This window comes from Topomyia yanbarensis, chromosome 2 (genome assembly GCF_030247195.1).
Source record: "Topomyia yanbarensis strain Yona2022 chromosome 2, ASM3024719v1, whole genome shotgun sequence".
In the NCBI taxonomy this organism is placed as follows: Eukaryota; Metazoa; Arthropoda; class Insecta; order Diptera; family Culicidae; genus Topomyia; species Topomyia yanbarensis.
Window position 1 is genome coordinate 434903114 of NC_080671.1, and position 20047 is coordinate 434923160.

Genomic DNA, 20047 nt, shown 5'->3' on the forward strand with positions numbered 1-20047 from the left:
CAATATTTCAGGACTTCATAAATAATCAGTACCCCACGCACGAACAAATCTACACTGATGGCTCAAAAGAGGACGAGAAGGTAGGTGCAGGTTTGGCGACAAACAGGACAAAAAATCATTACACCCTACCAGGACCATGTAGCGTATTCTCAGCCGAAGCATATGCGCTAGTTGCCGCTGCAACAATGACCAACGAGCATGATGATGTAATCATCCTCACCGACTCCGCTAGCTGCCTTGACGCACTCCGAGGAGGTAACTCGAGACACCCGTGGATTCAGCAACTAGAGCGTGCACTTCAAGGACGAAAAATCACGCTTAGTTGGATCCCAGGACACGCAGGTATTTCTGGTAATGTTGAAGCGGACAGACTTGCAAACGGTGGAAGAACTGGAGATCCAATGGACATTCCAATCCCTTCTCAAGATATCGTTCGGTTCGTTAAAAAGAAAATATGGAATGTTTGGCAAGGTGACTGGAACCGAACGCGATCACTACTGCGGCAGATCAAATCGAATGTAGGAAAACCCGTAGATAGAAAATGTGCATCGGAGCAGCGCACATTAACCAGACTACGCATCGGACACACCCGTTTCAGTCACTCTTACTTAATGCAAGACAAAACCCCGCCGAGCTGTCGCTACTGTGGAGTCCCAACAACTGTCAAACATATCCTAGAGGACTGCCAAGGATATACTCAGATACGACAGCAATGCAATATCACTGGATCCATTTTCGAGATATTAGCAAACAACGACCAAAAAGAGAAAGCAGTACTACGTTTCATCAAAGAAACCAAACTCGACGTTTAAGCGCAAATGTATTTCTACCTCTATCTCTATTTTCCTTTTTGACCCATTGACACGAATGCCACTACAGTGGTAAAGTGTCAAAAATAAATAAAAAAAAAAAACAATTAGATGCAATGTTGCATCTCCTTCCGCTACATCAGGTGATACAACTTGAGGCGGAAAAAACGCATTGAAAATAAGTCGTAAATTTTCCTATAAATAACCTCGTCATTGCAAATGAAGGCATGCGATGCCGAACTTTGAAACTACCAGGATCTGGTATTACAGGACCAGGAATAAACGCTAGTATCTCCATGGGATACTGGCCGACAGTGTTTCAAGCAGAAACATATGCCATTATAGAATGCACTTACGTATGTCTGAAGAGAAAATACCGGTATGCAAATATCTGCATTTTCTCAGATAGTCAGGCTGCGCTCAACGCATTAAGGGCTCCTATATGTCAATCAAAACTAGTATGGGAGTGTATTCTTGCACTCCGACAATTGGCAGTGAAAAATCATGTTAATTTATACTGGGTTCCAGGGCATTGTGGAGTTGCAGGGAATGAAAAAGCCGATGAGCTAGCAAGAAGAGGGTCTTCCACTAATTTTATCGGCCCAGAACCATTCTGTGGAGTCTCATCGAGTACCCTCAAAATGGAATTGAAAAGTGGGAAATCACAGCTATAAAGACAAATTGGCGTACCACACCTGGACTACGACAATCAAAGAAATTTATTTCACCCAACGAGAAAAAAAGCCTGGAGTTGTTTAGACTAAACATACAAGAGCTAAGCATCATGACAGGACTACTTACCGGACACGGTCCGAGTAAATATCATCTTAAAAAAATTGGTAAGCTTACAAACGATACATGCCGCGTCTGCGGATTTGAAAGTGAAACATCAGAGCATCTGATCTGCGAATGCAGTGCATTGATACAACGCAGACTAACAGTCCTCGGTAAAGGAACATTGGAGCCTTTTGATATTTGGACTGCAAATCCCTAGCAGGTAATAAACTTCATACGAAGTGGAGTGCCTAACTGGGAAGAGTGTGTATCTCAATAACGACAATCACTCATCAATAGTGATATGTCATAGTAGATCGTACACTTAGATTAAGGAAGGGGCATACCACAATAGATCTAAACACTGGTCGCAGTGGTTCGTCTCCAACAAAAAAAAAACACCAAATTTGCGTCAGTTAGACATTAAATAGCGAAACAGTTCACACAACATGTGGTACCGAATGATTTCTTGGTTAGCCAAACACAGAAGTCGCTGACGAGTATTCGGAAACAAAATTTGGTGTTAGTTTGGATTTATCGTCTAGCTGGCAGCAAGTTTGTGTCAGTTACTGACGAGTGAAACATGAAACAGGCAATTCCAACTTCTCAAAGCAGAATGAAGTACTAGGAATTTATTGTTAAAGTGTTACTATCATTTCTACTTATTTCTCATTGGACTATTACGATTCATTTTCAAATTTTCATGGTCTTGTCTGAGTGAATATTTGAATTATGTATGAGGGTTGAGAATTGACTATTCGCAAGAAGAATTGATATTTTTTTGACATTTTATTTATAAAGATTTTATCCATAAGGGTTATTAGTCTTTTTCAGAAAACATCTCAAGTAATTACTGTTCAAAAAGACAAAAAAAATTATTGCGATTGTTATTGCCATTATTCCTTTTTCCCTTTGCTGCTTGTTGGTTGATTTTTCTACCCTCTCCATCGCTCTTGTGTACGTCCATATCGCTATCGCTAGAGTTGTTTGATTGCTCGCTGTTGACTGTTATTTGATGCTTCTTGTGTTAACTACTGACCTTGGTGTATCCGTCTTCTTTTTTGGTCATTGCAACGACCGGTATATATTTTCCGCTGCAGTTTTAGCGCATGGTTTACCGTAGTGTGCCGTCTGGATGCAGAACTGGCATGTGGGCGTCTACCCAGGGTATGTGCATAGGGTTTTTTGAATGTAGGTGATTCCTTAAGTAGATTTGCATTCAAAGGTCAAGTAAGATGAAATAGACTGGTGCAGCTGCATTCTAACCGTACGAACCCCGTTCAGAATGCCGGGAAAAAGGTTTTTGTCATTCATAACGGATTCCACTTCTCTGTATTTAGACATGAATTTCTTAATGTACTCGGAGCTGGTGCGCGGTGCCAGATCATGTAAGCAAATTTCCGTAAAATCTCGGTCGATATAGACCCGTAAATGTTGTCGTATTCGATGTCGTATTGCATGTCATACACAGTGATGCCACAAGTACAGATTTATCTGGAAAGGTACAGATTTTTGAAGCATTTTTGGTACAGATTCTGTACGGTACAGATTACAGATTTTTGTAAAAAAGTACAGATTGGTTCAGATTTTTTTATGACAGCAAGGTAAAATAATTTAACCCTGCGATACATCCCAGGAAATAGCAGATAAACGTTGAGTTTAGCAGCAGTAATGGCAAGAATCTGAGCTTGAACTGAAGCTGACATTAGAATATGATATGCGAGAAACCTGCTTCCAGCAAATCAAAGGGATGATGTCTAAGTGAAAGCCGAGCGAATCTTCTCGGAGTGCTTACGTTTACTCTGACCTGCTCCATTTAAATTCCTGCAAACAGGTTTCTCGTATTCTCTTGATATTACCAGCCCCATCCCAGCTTCTCGCCGCCACTCTGTTGGCCATCTTTGTTTGCACACAAAGTGGCAGCGAGAATTTGATCTGGAGCTGATATTGAATTTACCCAGTCAAACTCATCCAGAATTCTATCCTTGCGGGATTCCAGCTCAAATAAAACAAACCAGTCAGAATGTCTGGTTTGATTTCCCCGAATGAAAAATATGCTAGAGTTCCCCGGCGAGAGAAGTTCTCCCGAGGCCGAGCCAACCAACCAGGTATCGAGGTCAGTTCGGCGATTCCGGCGGAGCAGGGCGTCCGGTTCCCCAGCGACCCGCGAATGGTGGTTTCTCTTCGCGGTCTACTCAGTCTAGTCCCCGGCGGTGAATTGAGCTTACGCCGACGAAGAGTTCCCCGGCGACGGAAGTTCTCCCGATACCGATTCTTCGATGGTTTGAGCACCACAATTCCTTTGGCTCCGGTCTAGGTATGTGTGTATATATATATATATATATATATATATATATATATATATATATATATATATATATATATATATATATATATATATATATATATATATATATATATATATATATATATATATATATATATATATATATATATATATATATATATATATATATATATATATATATATATATATATATATATATATATATATATATATATATATATATATATATGTATGCGACCAAAAATATGCTCATCGGTTACTCAGAGATGGCTGAACCGATTTTTTCAAACGTAGTCTCAAATGAAAGGTACAACGTTCCCATAGGCTACTATTGAATTTCATTAATTTCCGACTTCCGGTACCTGAGTTACAGGTTGAAGAGTGGGGTCACGCATGAAATAACCATATAAATCGGAATCGGCATGGTATCTATAGGATGCAAAACTTCATAAAATGTGTTCGAAAATGTTTGGATTTATAGTATCAACTCACTGATGCTCAATCAAATCCACGTTGGCCACATTTGACACGTTCAGCGGAACCGGAAGTTTCGGGAAAGTAATTAAGTTCCTGAATTGAATTCACATCTGCTTCTCAAACTTGTCTGACTCGATTTTCACATATTTAGTCACAAATAAAAGCCACAACATCCCTTTTGAATGCAATTAAATTTCCTTTGCATCGGAGTTCTGGTTCCAGTGTTACGGGTTGAAATATGCGGCCACATGCGAAATTTCCATATAAACCGGTAATCAATATACGTATAAATGATGCAAAAATAATTAAAATGAGTTACAAATTACTTGAAACTGTTCGCCGACACTCTTATACCATTCGACTCACTTCGTCGAGTTCGGGAAACGCGTGTATGCGTATGTGTGTATGTCTGTGTGTATGTGTGTGACCAACAATTGCGCATCAGTTACTCGAAGATGACCGAACCGATTTTCTCAAAACAAAACTCAAATGGAAGGTATAATATGTAAATGGGTGTAGCATCGCCTCCCCCCCCTCCACTTACCCTTACACCTCAACTTTTCATCAACCCCCCCCTCCCCCCTTGACCACACTCGCACCCGCATTAAAGCATTGCAAAAAACACTCATTTTTGAAATCTCAAAAGCCTACTATTCTGACAAATATCAATGTAAGCTCAGATTCCAAATTTATTTTCATTTGGACAATTTTGGACCTCCGCCTTGCTTGAAGTTTTTAACATTGGTACTATGGGTACTATAAGAATAACTTTTTGCCTTTCTCATATAGAAAGGTTATGCAGTTGCTTCGAAAACCGACTTTCTAACCGAGGCCCGGAGGCCCGAGTCTCATATACCATTCGACTCAGTGCGTCGAGATCGAAAAAAATCTGTGTATGTATATGCGTATTTATGTATGCATACATACCATGTGTGTATGTGTGCATGTGCGGATATATTAAAAAAAATTCAACATCAGTTTCTCAGAGATGGCTGAACCGATCTGTACAAAGATTCAAACGAAAGGTATAATATTCCCATCGGCTGCTATTGAATTTCATTTTGATCTGACATCTGGTTCCGGAGTTATGAGGTGAAGAGTACAGTTATATAGGAAATCTTGTTATAATTTGTCCACATCGGATCCTCGGAATTTTCTGAACCGATTTTCACAAACTTAGTCTTAAATGAAAGGTCTCAAGTAACAATTGATGTTTTATAGCACGCTACAAGAGCAATCTAAGATTTATCAGTGGCTATAAAACTATCATAAAACCATAATTGTTACTAGGGGTGCAACGCTTCCATCGGCTGCTATGAAATTTTGTGTGGATCCGACGCACAGAGAAGTATTTGACCGAAAAAGCTGGCCGAAAGTCATATTTTCAAAAAACATTATCAAGGACATTATATTAGATCATAATATTCCCTAGTAATTTCTGCATTAGATAGCAACCACGTTGCGTGTATTTATTAAAGTTTGGCAACGCTGTTCACTGTTAAAGGTAGGGTTTTTTTAATACTCCAGGCTGATTTAAAGTTGCGTGTGGAAACAAACTCTTCCAAACATTAGTTATTCGAATTGTTCCGACTCAAATATCCTATGTTTTTAATAAAACAAGGCCAAGGTCATATTTTGGTATAGATGGATCCATGTACTCTAAAAAATATCAGTCTTATTAAACTTAAATACAAAGAATAAAAAATCCGCGATTTTCCTACTTTTCAAAATTGAAAAAGTTCATGTTCCCAATCCGTCCCAGCGAAAACTCTTTTGTCCTGATTAAGTTTAATCCAAATACTACTAGATCGATGAAAAAAAACTTGCACATAATTGCTCCATTTTGAATGCGAGCTATTTGAAAAATTTGATATTTTTGACATTTTTCTTCGTTTTATTACATTGTCCGTGCTAAGTTCAAACTTTTACAAGGATATTTCTTTTCGAAACAATGTGTAATTCTTGGTAAGATTTAGGTTTAGTTAGCTGGGAAACGAAATGATGGTTTTATTGAACCAGAGTACTTCAAAGTGCTTCGGCACCAACTGAGTCATTTCGGAACACACTTGAAGCAACATATTTAGTTCAATTCTGCACGAAAACTAATTGATTCGAAGCACTTTGGAGCGCTCCATCATTTGTTTCCCAGCTAACTAAACCTAAATCTTGCCAAGAATTACACATTATTTCGAAAAGAAATATCCTTGTAAAAGTTTTAACTTAGCACGGACAATGTAATAAAACGAGGAAAAATGTCAAAAATATCAAATTTTTCAAAATGGAGCAATTATGTGCAAGTTTTTTTTCATCGATCTAGTAGTATTTGGATTAAACTTAATCAGGGCAAAAGAGTTTTCACTGGGACGGATTGGGAACATGAACTTTTTCAATTTTGAAAAGTGAGAAAATGGCGGATTTTTTTCTTTGTATTTAAGTTTAATGGGACTAATATTTTTTAGAGTACATGGATCCATCTACATTAAAATGTGATCCTGACCTTGGTTTATTAAAAATATAGGATATTTGAGTCGAAACAATTCGAATCACTAATGTTTGGAAAATTTTGTTTCCACGCGCAACTTTAAATCAGCCTGAAGTATTAAAAAAAACCCTACCTTTAACAGTGAACAGCGTTGCCAAACTTTAATAAATACACGCAACGTGGTTGCCATCTAATGCAGAAATTACTAGGGAATATTCTGATATAATATAATGTCCTTGATAATGTTTTTTGAAAATATGACTTTCGGCCAGCTTTTTCGGTCAAATACTCCTCTGTGCGACGTCTAGTTCCTGAATTACAGGGTAATGAGTACGATCATGCAGAATAACCAAATTTCAACGGGTACTGCGATGAATGAATAAAGGTGAAAATTTTTCAAAAATGTGAACACAACTGCTTGGATTTGTAGTTCTATATCACGAATAGTCATTCAAAGTCTCTTTGGCTACATTGGCCACCATCGACGGTACCGGAGGCCCCGCGAAAGTCTTCAAATTTAACATAACAATTGCATCGGCTTCTTGGCTAGACCATTTGGACCAACTTCTGTTTCAAATGAAAGTTTTCACAACAACGTAAACCGCTATTAAATTTAATTCCGACCCGACTTATGGTTCCGGAGTTACGGGTTGTGGCGTGCGGTCACATAGAAAATTACGATTCAAACCGATACCGCAATGAATGCAAAAAGGTCAAAATTTGGCTAAAATGTTTGTCAAACAAATTGCATGTACAGTTATAGGCCAGTGATGGCCAACCGAAGTCTCATTAGTTCGGTTTCTCATCTCGCTCAGCTCAGACACTAGAAATCGCCCCGCTGCTATTTGCAAAGGCAAAAATTGTTTCCTTCTACCTAGTGTGTAAAACGTGAACAAACAACGAGTGACAATACAATGCAAGAGTATGTCCCGTTGCGGGCAAACTGTATTGCTGTAGACTTCTTGAAATTTCCGGTACGACCATCAATGGGTGAAGTGGCGCAAATGTTGAAAGTGAACATGAAGCCCAACGTAGCAGAAGTTAATGCGGTGCAATTCCATCATCTACGTCATGCGGTACTGATTATGTTCAAAAACGTTACTCAAGCAGAATCATTCGCTTCCCAGAACAACATGAAAAATGTCGTCGAATGTAATGGCATTTTATACAGTATCCTAACGTATATAGATGTTGACAGTATAGAAATAAAGATACATGATCTGGCACCACGTACTCATTCCTCCGTGAAACGGCGTTCGTGTAGTGAGAATGCGTCCGACAAAATCTATTCCCTCTTATTTGACTTTCACGAGCACATCACATTGGTGTTGAACATTTGCAACGAACACTAATCCCGTACCCAGGGCAGATTCCTATAATATTGTAATATCACTAGATAATCAATAGACTTTCTACAAAGAAAGCAAAATATTGTTCATACCAACATCATTGGCAGGGACCGCATCAGTGAAAGCGAGGAGAGGGCGAACCAAAAAAAGACAAGGAAAAAACTTGTAGATTTGTGTCAAACGAAAGATCACTATCAGGACATCATGAACCGTATCGCCGACTGACTTCCTTGGATCCGCTGGGAACTCTTGAGATCACATTTGGAACCAGGTAGCTGTTAGAAAGCCAACTAAAAGAGAAGATATAAACAAATTTGGAGGATAACCAGCACATCTCAGACTAGAACCAGACCGAAGGGATTCGTTTAACGGAGATTTGGCGCTAGAACAATAAGCGCACGACCAGACAGTATGCTTAATGTCGCGATAGCCATCACCCCAAGCACAGAGAACGCTCTCCACGATCCCAATACGCCAGAGATGCGCATTCAACGTATAATGATTGGACATGACCCGAGATGCCACCCGAAGGAAGTCATGACGTTCATACATCCATTTTAACCAAGGTTGGTTGATGCCTTTGGGATTCCTAAACTTCCATTATCCCACAAAATTTGTCAATTTTCGAGCGTTCCCTAACTCTAAATCTAACTGAAAAATTCGTTAAAGCTGCGCGATGTTTCATAAATATCATCTTCTAATGCCTAAGTGTCCGCTTTCTCATTACCATTCTAATCTAGGTGTCACTTTTCTTATTACCCGGAATAGATCAATGCAAACGAACTCAAAGTAATATTTGTATCAGGCAATCCGGAAAGATTTCAATATAAAGAATCTATGAGAAGTGGTTTCTATGTTCCATCGATCGAAGCGCCTACTTGGAACTGTAACTATGTAGACCTGATCATAGGAAAATATAAAACCATAAGTTTTGTGGGGAAAATGCTTAGCGCGAGTATCTTTTGTGTCAGATAAATTAGTGTGTTTAAAGAACAATTATTACATTTATATACATTATTATAATTTCATCGCGAAACCTCTATCATTTGAATGTGAATTTACGTGGAATGCTGTTGTTTCTGATAAAGAATTCTTAGTTCCGTGTATTCCGATCAAAGGTCGAATCGAGTACACGATGTAGGGCCCAGCTGCTACACGAAATATTGTCTCTCTCGTTAATCCGTTGACGAACCGGTGCCAATAACCGCGTTTTTTAGTTTGCATCAAGTTTTTTACTTTCGTTTCTAACGTCGCGTATATTCGGAAAAATTTGGGCGATCTGACGATCAAAAATCCTCATAGAACCTTTTCGCATACAATTCTGAGCACTCTCTGCCCACAACGGAGTGGGAAACCGTTCCCGATTGTTCGCGCCAGGTATTCGTTTCGCCTGACCTTTAATTTCAGTGTAGAAAAACAAGCCAGTCAAAACGTTGCACATTGCCACCGGAGGTATTTCTCCTTTTGATTCGATTGTTTCGGATATAGTGGACGCGTAGCTCTTTCAAACAACGGGCACACTAATGAGGTACTAATCTGACGCACTTGTCGCGCTGGTAGGCATTCGTGTCATTTCCACTGTATTAAAGATGGTCATACTGAAATTGTCGCGATTATCATGCAGTAAGATAGATCGGTTATCAGCATGAAGACAACCCCATGACATGCCGTGGGAGTTCAAATCTTCTCGAACCAGTTGAGGTGCGATGTATATGGAAAGAATATCTATAAATCTTTGCCTATGATTCGGATTTTACAAGCGACAACTTCAATGCCTGGTACATAGCAAACACTAATCCGATTGAAATAATAGCACATTTTGATACCCAAAACGCTCCTCAATATTGTTTTTGGCCATGGCGAATAATGCTAAAATTAAGGAAGATCTACGTCGGCTGTAAACCTAGAAAAATAATATGACTGAAATATAGAGACACTTGAAGTTTTGGTTGTCCCATGTGGACTTTCCGAAACCAGAAGCCAATGTCTTGATCCTCTCATGCCCCGAGTTACAAAAAGGCGAACAAGTAGACGAGCCCCGTTCAAAAGAAGAAATTTAGGAAGAACAAATCCCCTTTCGCCGGAAATGAGGCTGATGGAAAATAAGTTTTCTAATACTAATACGATTTTTACTGCACACAATTGCTTGCATACCAGAATTTACACTGACTGAAGCACAGGGATCTGAGAGGAACCACCCCCTATTTCACAATCAAGGCCCTTCTCGGAGACTACACCATCAATCTCTACTTCCCGGGCGGGTACGCAGACAAAATACTTTTTCGTACACGGTCGAGTGTTGTTTAGTTAGATCACGCGATTTATCGATGACGTTAAATGGCTTGTCTTTGGTCTGGAAGTAGACCATCCGGGGGCCGGTTGTATTAGATATAATTTGTCTCGAAAATGAGACTTATTGGTATTATTTTTGCCATCGGAGAAATATTCAAATCGACCTCCACTAAGCATGAAAAGATGTCGGTCGACGGAGATACCCATCGGCTCACAACTTCAGAAAAAAGCCGACTCGGAATAGTGGTGTAGTATATCGGTCATAGTTAAATTGAATTTTTTTTCTATCACGAACGTCAACAGCAAGGTAGCGACTGCACAAAACATTAACAGTCCTCCGGTCATGTACGGAAAGTAAGACATATAGTTTGGATCCACGTATCCGATCCGAATGTCCGGATCCAGACTCTTGTCTGGATCTAAGCACCAAATCTGGGCCTGGTTCAAGTCCTGACCTGGTAAGGGAAAAAGGGGATGGGCTAGATCCAGGGACTGGTCCATTACCGGGTATTGGTCCAGATTCGGGAACTTGTCGGGATCCGGAAACTGGTCCGGATCGGGAACTAGTCCAGATCCGGAAACTGATTCAGATCCGGGAGGTCCAAATTTGGGAACTGGTCCAGATCGGGAGCTGTGTCGGATCCGGAAACTAGGCCGGATCCGACAACTGCCTAAAGTTTTTCTTTCACTATTCAAGTTACCCTATAAAAAATCCGTAATTCCGCCAATTTCTGCCGTAAAATCCGTAATTCCGCCAATTTCATTGGATTTTGGGTGTAGTATTCAACAAACACATTTTCGCTGAGCCGTCGGACAAACATCCCTGTTAACAAAGAGTGTTTCCAAATAACCACCAGATATTATCAGGGAATTTTCACTTACACACGCCATATCTGAACTTTCGTCAGTACGAGGAGATGTCACTTCGAATTTTACTACCCACTCGGGAAAAAGGTGATTCGCCGGCCCTGTATATCATGAAATTGGTCGTAGGTATATGACACAGCAGCTTATCTTTATTTTACTCTTAGTAAATGTTAAATTACAGCAGTGCTGCCATTTATACAGATTAATTAGTATTACACAAATTTTTAAGCGAAAATACAGATCTAATCAGGCATTGTAATTCTCTCTCATTCACGCGAGAAGAAGCTTATCCGATGTCCCACTTTTCCGAAATGAGTCGCAAAATTATCCGTCTCCATAAATACTGTGAGAATGATTTTCCGGATAAAATTTATTTGACTTTTTCCTTCCGGAGAAGGTGATAAAATTTTAATTTCATGGAAATCAATAAAAACTCAAAAAATACACTTAATTACAAAGAAAAGCGGCAAAGAAATATGATAGACTTGTTTTTTCGTGATTTGGAATAACGACAGGAAAGCAGCGAGCGAAAAAAGGATACCGTGATAAACTCATTCACTCATTCTCCGGCTGTTTTATTTATCCGGAGAAATAACACGTTGTATTTATCCGGAGAAGTTGTGTGAGTACCAATAACTTTTCGTGTGAAAATGTGAGTTTTAATTGTCGCAGTAGCAAACTATCCATTTAACACATATGAGCGATAAATGCAATGCCTGGATCTAATACATAATTGGTAGGTTAAAAATCCTACCGGAAACAACTTAGGGTGGGGACTTTCCCCTAACAGTTTTTACAATCCCCATTGTCAAACAAACAAGGCTGGAAGAAGTCATTTCAAATGACATTTTAATGCGAAAGTTCGGGAAAAAACCAACGCGACCGCCACGCTGCAACTGTACCTAAAGATGTTATGCATGTAAACGAACGAGAGAAAAACAAAAACGTTCGTGCTGCTGATCGTGCCTGTTACATGTTCGTGAAAGTTCGGTTATTCGGCTTGCTGTCGTAGTTGGGTTTCGTTCGCTAGCTGTTGCGAATGTATGTGAATGGCCCGTGTGTTTATCTTTCATCATCCGTTCCGTTGGAACTGTTGCAAATCAATTTCATAGCAGCGGTTCAAAATGAATGTAGTGAACGACATTCATGGCTTATATTTGCAAGATTGGAATGTGCGGCATTCCTTTTTTCGCTTGCTATAGGAAAGGACTGCAAGCCAAATATTAGAGGTCACATAGTATCGTTGAAGGGAAAGTTGTTGGCCATTGAAAATCAATAGTTTTGTATATTTACAATGCGCTGAGGGGGAGGGGGGGTCCGCTGATGCCTCAAAATGGAAATGTTTTCAACTTTTCTGTGTTGAGGAGGAAATAGTTGTCCGTTGAAAATCAATAGTTTTCTACATTTACAATGCGCAGGGGGTCCGCCGATATGTCAGAATGGAATTATTTCCACCTTTTTCTAATGAGTTTTATATTCTGGTTGCAGTTGAAAATCGGAATAGTGAACTGGCGCCTTTCGATTTTTCTCCTGTTTAGCTCTTGCCCAACTAAAGCGCATCTGGTATAGATGATGTCAAGTTGATTCTCTAACATGTACACAAAAAAAACAAAAGGCGCAAGTTCGAAGTTCGATTTTCAACTGCAACCAGAATATTGAAGGGGAAATTGTTGGCCGTTGAAAATCAATAGTTTTGTACATTTACAATGCGCAGGGGGGTCCGCCGATGCGTGAAAATGGAAATGTTTTCAGTTTTTTGGTAATGAGTTTTATATTGAAGGGGAATTCTTTGGCTGTTGAAAATCAATAGTTTCGTACATTTACAATGCACACGGGCAACCGCCAATGTGACATAATTGAATCTTTTTTATGCAATAGTAGCATAATCCGGTTACAGAATGATGGTATTGCAAGACAAAATTTTCGTTATTCTTCTCCTTTAATCAGGAAAATATATTGTTTCATTAATAATTTTGTGCCAATACATAAGAAACAATTAAACGAACAAAAATAATCTTTTTCATAATCCACCATTACATTTTGGGATATTTCCATAGTGGAAATCTGAAAAGGAAATGTTATCGATCATTTTTACCGCTACCTTGCAGTATTTTAGTCACATAATAGCGAAAACTCAGTTTGTTGACATTAGCGATTAAGGCCAGTGTTGCCACAATTAAATCTGTACCGAGAGTTGAAAAATCTTTTCTATCTGTACTCTTCTATCGAAAAAAGGACCGGATTCTGTACCCAAACAATAACGAGGTTGTTAAAATTTTCCATTCGGGGAAATCAAACCAGACATTCTGACTCGGTTGTTTTATTTGAGCTGGAATTCCGCAAGAACCCAGTAAACTAAAAGGCGGCGCCGTTCACTGTAAAAGTAGTGTGGGAAACCAATTAGAATTCCGGATGAGTTTGACTGGGTAATGTCAATATCAGCTCCAGCTCAAATTCTCACTGCCACTTTGTTTGCCAACCAAAGGTGGCCAACAGAGTGGCGGCGAGAAGCTGAGATGGGGTTGCACCCACCCCAGTTGGTCTGGGTTCAATCCCAGTCGAGGTCGTTGAGATTTTTCAGAGGTGAGAAAAATCTGAGGTCACGCCTTCCTTCGGAAGGGAAGTAAAGCCGTTGGTCCCCGGTCCATGAGTTGATGGGTCGATATCCACTCCAGATAGTGGGAGTGTCACCTCTGGCGTCGGTGTTTGGCCTCGTAGCGGAAATAGGCCGACGGAAAATAAACAGAATTGGAAGAAGAAGAAGAAGAAGAGATGGGGTTGGAAATATCAATAAGATGCGAGAAACCGGCTTGCAGGAATTCAAATGGAGTACGTCAGAGTAAACGTATGCACTCCGAGAAGATTCACTCAGCTTTTATTAGACATCATCCCTTTGATTTGCTGGAAGCATGTTTCTCGCATATTGCATTATGTCAGCTTCAGTTCAAGCTCAATCAGTACCAGCTACACTTCAGATTCTTGCCATCACTGCTGCCTAACTCAACTGTTTACTGGGATGCATCGCAGGGTTAAATTATTTTACCTTGCTGTCATGTAAAAAAATCTGTACCAATCTGTAATTTTTTAAAAAATGTATAATCTGTACTCTAATAAAAAAAATATACACAAACTGAACTGAAAAAAAGAAAAAAAAAAAGAAATTGATAGCAGTTTGATGGGCTCTAGCAGATAAGCCAAGTTGATCTCGAGTAAATCCTTTCTTGAGCATAATTTTGTTATCTTAGAGATCTGAAAAGAGTTAAGTGGCTGTATCTAGGGACAAAAGAAGAATATTTTAAGAGCATCTGTTGATTAAAAAGAAAAAAAATGTATTTCTCGATTTTGTCAATGTCCCGGTTTTATCAGCCTAAAATTCACCAATGGGCTGATAAAAATGGGTCTTCACTGTATTACCGTTATAAATCACAAAATGGTGGAAACTCGTCAACCGTTATACCGAAATGAAAAAAAAACTGAAGAAAGTAGCTACTACTTCGAAAACGTATTGCAATTGAAACATGTCATGTTTTGTTGAACAAATTACATTACTGTAATTAAAATTAATCGATAAAAGTCATATTGCGGAAATTATTCGAAAAAATACATCACAGATCGTACAATAAGCATAATATATTTTACGATGCAGGGAAAAACATATTTCTGCCAAACCTTCTGCAAATAACCTTTTCATCCGTTTTCTTCGCGTAATTGCAATTTGCAAGTCAGTAAACAGTATAAGCGGCAAAGCTTGTTGTTGCGCATAATTTAACTATTATTACTTAACTATTGATTTTCAATGGCCAACAATTCCCCCTTCAATATAAAACTCATTACCAAAAAACTGAAAACATTTCCATTTTCACGCATCGGCGGACCCCCCTGCGCATTGTAAATGTACAAAACTATTGATTTTCAACGGCCAACAATTTCCCCTTCAATATTCTGGTTGCAGTTGAAAATCGAACTTCGAACTTGCGCCTTTTGTTTTTTTTGTGTACATGTTAGAGAATCAACTTGACATCATCTATACCAGATGCGCTTTAGTTGGGCAAGAGCTAAACAGGAGAAAAATCGAAAGGCGCCAGTTCACTATTCCGATTTTCAACTGCAACCAGAATATAAAACTCATTAGAAAAAGGTGGAAATAATTCCATTCTGACACATCGGCGGACCCCCTGCGCATTGTAAATGTAGAAAACTATTGATTTTCAACGGACAACTTTTTCCTCCTCAACACAGAAAAGTTGAAAACATTTCCATTTTGAGGCATCAGCGGACCCCCCCTCCCCTCAGCGCATTGTAAATATACAAAACTATTGATTTTCAATGGCCAACAACTTTCCCTTCAACGATACTATGTGACCTCTAATATTTGGCTTGCAGTCCTTTCCTATAGCAAGCGAAAAAAGGAATGCCGCACATTCCAATCTTGCAAATATAAGCCATGAATGTCGTTCACTACATTCATTTTGAACCGCTGCTATGAAATTGATTTGCAACAGTTCCAACGGAACGGATGATGTAAGATAAACACACGGGCCATTCACATACATTCGCAACAGCTAGCGAACGAAACCCAACTACGACAGCAAGCCGAATAACCGAACTTTCACGAACATGTAACAGGCACGATCAGCAGCACGAACGTTTTTGTTTTTCTCTCGTTCGTTTACATGCATAGCAGCTTTAGGTACAGTTGCAGCGTGGCGGTCGCGTTGGTTTTTTCCCGAACTTTCGCATTAAAATGAAATTCGAAATGTCTTCTTCCAGCCTTGGTGGCGGGAAACAAAACTGCTGTGTGGCGGCATTCACGCACACCAAAGAGATTACATTCATTGAACGACATTCATACGTACACCAACCATGAAATTCGTGTATGACTTTCCTGCTCGGGCAGCAGCGTGAAAGTTTGTAAGCTTATGACGTTCATAAAAAAAATGTCACGTTTCCAGCCCTGCAAACAAATCTAAATCATAAAAGTAGTTTTAATTTTCTTGTTTTGCAATAGTTTTTAATGTTTATAGTAAAATCGCAATATTATATATTAACAATGCTATAAGTCTCTGAATTCACATAGATTACAAATTATCTCTTTATTGAATGCAGACAAAAACATATTCTTATTACGACAATACAGATTTTAAACAAATGCATCTGGCTGCTCTCAATTGCACCAACAGAAGAGTTACCCTACCTTTTGGATGATATAATAAATAAAAGAGATGCTATTGATCTGGTTCGAATTTTAACCCCTTCTAGCCCATGTTGTTTATAGACAACAACATTTTAAACATTTATAACTTTTTATTTAGGCAAGATTTGCTCACAAAAATGAGTCAGACCATGGCGATATATTCAAACTAACAGCAAATTGACGCGAAAACACGTGAATATACGAACGCTCAAGTCTTTCGCGATCAACCACGCACACCAACGCGCGCGATCAAGTTTGCGTAACTTGATAACACCCCGGTAATAAGGTGAATGTTTTAGTATTTAAGAAGTTTCAAACGCGGTCTCAAACGCGAACCTACACACGTCCGTGTTCGCGCGATCATGAATGTCCGGAAATCATTATCCTCCGTCCTAGCAACATAGGGCCATACATTCACTTAGACCAATCATATCTCATATCCACTAGACAACACTTTCCATGGCGACATGACGGGTAGCTCTAGTAATATGGAAGATCTCACTTTCTTCTAGCATCTAAATCGTACACCGGAAATTAAGTATCAGATTCACGGTCCGCGAATATGCGAACGGCACATGGTTATAAAATAGAATTTATACACGCGAAGTTACGCACATGTTAGCACACGCGACATACAAACGCTCGAGTCCTTCGCGATGATACACGTGCTCGCAAAACCCCTAAGCCCGTACATATCTAAACCATACAGTGAATATCACAGACAGAATCACGGCCCGCTGTGATTAGCCTTAATTAGCAGTGTTTTAGTGGGCGACATTGCCTGTCTCGTCTGCAATTGTAGTAAGGGGTTCTGACGGGGAGCCCTTCCGAGAATCCAGCTCTACAGCTCTAGTAGGACAACTTTCGAAAAAAAATATGAACGGATTTTTTCCCTGTAGAACATATTTACCAGAGTTGTCTTGCAAAATATTTATATGAGAATATGCTAAAAAATTGTAATTGGAACATTTAGTCGGTCAGAGTACTAAGTGCATAACGTTCTGAAATTCTGGCGAAATTTTCTTAGACCTTCTAAATGTACATAATGATACCACTGCCAGAGTATCAATAATCATAAGTTTAATAATATGTTATTTTGGTTTCTGGGAATCATACATGACATCGCCACTCTAAAATGAGAATCGCTTCACCGTACGGCGTCAAGCCACAGGCAACTGGAACAATAAAATTCGATCTCATGACTATCTACAATCAAACTCATTTCTATTCCGAATAAGTTCGTATTCCGCGTGGCTGCATCTGTCTGGAAACTTGAATCCAACTGTGCAATCATCGTCAGCAAGAAATTGTTTCTTACTATCCAACATTCACTGAACTTCATTTGTTGAATAATAAAAAGCAATTCCTTCCTCACATTATTCAACTATTCCCCGCTTCCGAACGTACATTTCAATTTGTCTTTCTTTCTTCCAGGTTCCCCCTCAATGATGCACGACAAGAAAAAAATGCTCGACCTCACCCGAGACAAACCGATCAAAATCGCCGTCCGGGTTCAGGTGCCCGTCAGGGATCATCCCAAGGTGAGTTCCTCCGCCAGCAAAACGGTGGGAGGGTAGATGATTATTTCGTTCATTCATGCATGTCTCTTACTGCTGACTGCGGTGGCGAGAGGTGGAGGGAAACAAAAGAATGAAGAGATGAAAGCCATGGCAACCCATCACGGAAGATGTTGAACGCAGACCGGGAGAAAATTCCTTCAATTTCATCGTCATTCCGGTAGCCGAGTTAGATGAGAAATGCGGGTCAATTAAATATCATCGAATCGTGATTTGTCTGATGGCAGAGAAAGCTCACTCGAGAGTAGGTTCCACTGAGGGTTCCGAATTGGACAAGACACGTGTGGGCGAACGAAAGATAAATTACTTCCGATTGAGAGAATGAAGAACGTTGAAATACTTCAAAAATGAATAGGGGATAGATTTTTTTTTATCATTTTATTACGTGCGGTCGAAAGCTTCATTAATCAGCAATCATCCTTCTCAAAATGAGGAACGAATAAAAAAACACTTGCGGCAGCCATAAGCTCGAACCCAAATCGTTTACAGCTTCTCCTTCACGAAGGGATCAACCGAAATCAGCGTTAGACTTTTTACCGAACGGCACAGATTTTCAAACTTTATGGCGACCGGATTTCGCCTTTTAACACAAACCTCACCGGAGCGGTAATATTTTGTCACCAGTTTATGGCCGACTGGAGACTAGGATTGTAGGAGAAAAACGCCGGTCGAGGATACTTTTTCCTTCCTAAAGAGCGGATATTTTGAGGTATTTTCATTGCGCACAGGGAATCGGAAAAAAACAAGAACATTTAACGCACCCAAACCGGTACACGACACCAACGACGAAGCAGGCTCTGGGTTGACAAATTTCGATCGACTTATCAAACCTTGCCACGGGGTGAAAATGACCCCTACAGTTCTTTTAGGTCGGATAAGGTTGTGTTAGGTATTTCTAATGAATGCGTGGGTTGCTGAGATAGGATTTCCCATTCAATTGAGCTCCAGGGAGAGAATGTTGGGTAGAAACATTTTCTGTCAAATCTGTATTTGTTAAACACTGATCTGTGCGAAGAAAAAAATGAAGTATTCCATGATTTTTTGAAAAGTTTTTTTTTCGAACAAATGCACGGGCGTAAATGCAATCATTGCAGCTTGGAAGCACTTAACGCTGCTGTTTCATAAGAATTAAAAAAAAGTCAAACAGTCCCATTAAATCATAAAAATGACACTAACATGAAAACACCCACCATTTCACTTACCGAAAGTGCCGCACTGCAATGGCTCTTCAGTACCTACGAATGTGTCACAATATTGCCTCCTGGCATCTATACGCTCAACTGGTTTCACAATCAATTCGATCTGGAAAAATTGCCATTCTTCGCCTCGTTGCCGACGAAGCACATAACGACGAGCCAATATTCGAAATTAATTCGAAGTAATTCGAAGCAACGCATAAAAGAATCAATAAAAGTTTCCCATAACAGAACGTCGATCGCAACGAGGCCCCATTAAAAACAGCGTCACTCACGTGTAAAGTTGATGCATAAATAATAATAATAATAAAAAAAAACCGTTTCTCGATTGAACAAACATCTCTCACATTTTTCATCGATTCTCCTCCGGAAAGCTCGCCTTTTTAATGACACCCAACGATAGGAAAAACTCCCGCCATGTTTGGAAGCGATCGGTGCACGCCTTCCGAGAAGTCAAACAAACAAAAAGTCACATGAGATTGGAGCGGAATTGACATCTTTTTTTTCTATACCTTCTAGAATATCAAAGTTCTGTTCGAACAGTTCAATAAAACCCCTAGAAAAAATGTCACCCCGAAACCAACAGATTCTCGCTCAGAAACCGGATGACCAAGGATAAATACCGAGCCGTTCATCAACGAACGTGCCAACATTTATCAGGGGTTCAATCGAAGTAGGCTCCACACTACGGGTGATTGTGACATATCGGGGAATAAACTTCA

General features: G+C 39.6%; 1 protein-coding gene across 4 annotated transcripts in view; it reads left to right on the forward strand.

Annotated features, from left to right (window-relative positions):
- The window catches only part of LOC131685517 (RNA-binding protein asd-2), a 348290-nt gene that overhangs the window by 201820 nt on the left and 126423 nt on the right, over positions 1-20047 (forward strand). For all 4 annotated transcript variants that reach the window (XM_058969302.1, XM_058969304.1, XM_058969306.1 and 1 more), the window contains one exon: positions 17987-18093. In XM_058969302.1, coding sequence (XP_058825285.1) covers positions 17987-18093 — 107 coding nt within the window. The remainder of the gene's footprint in view (positions 1-17986; positions 18094-20047) is intronic.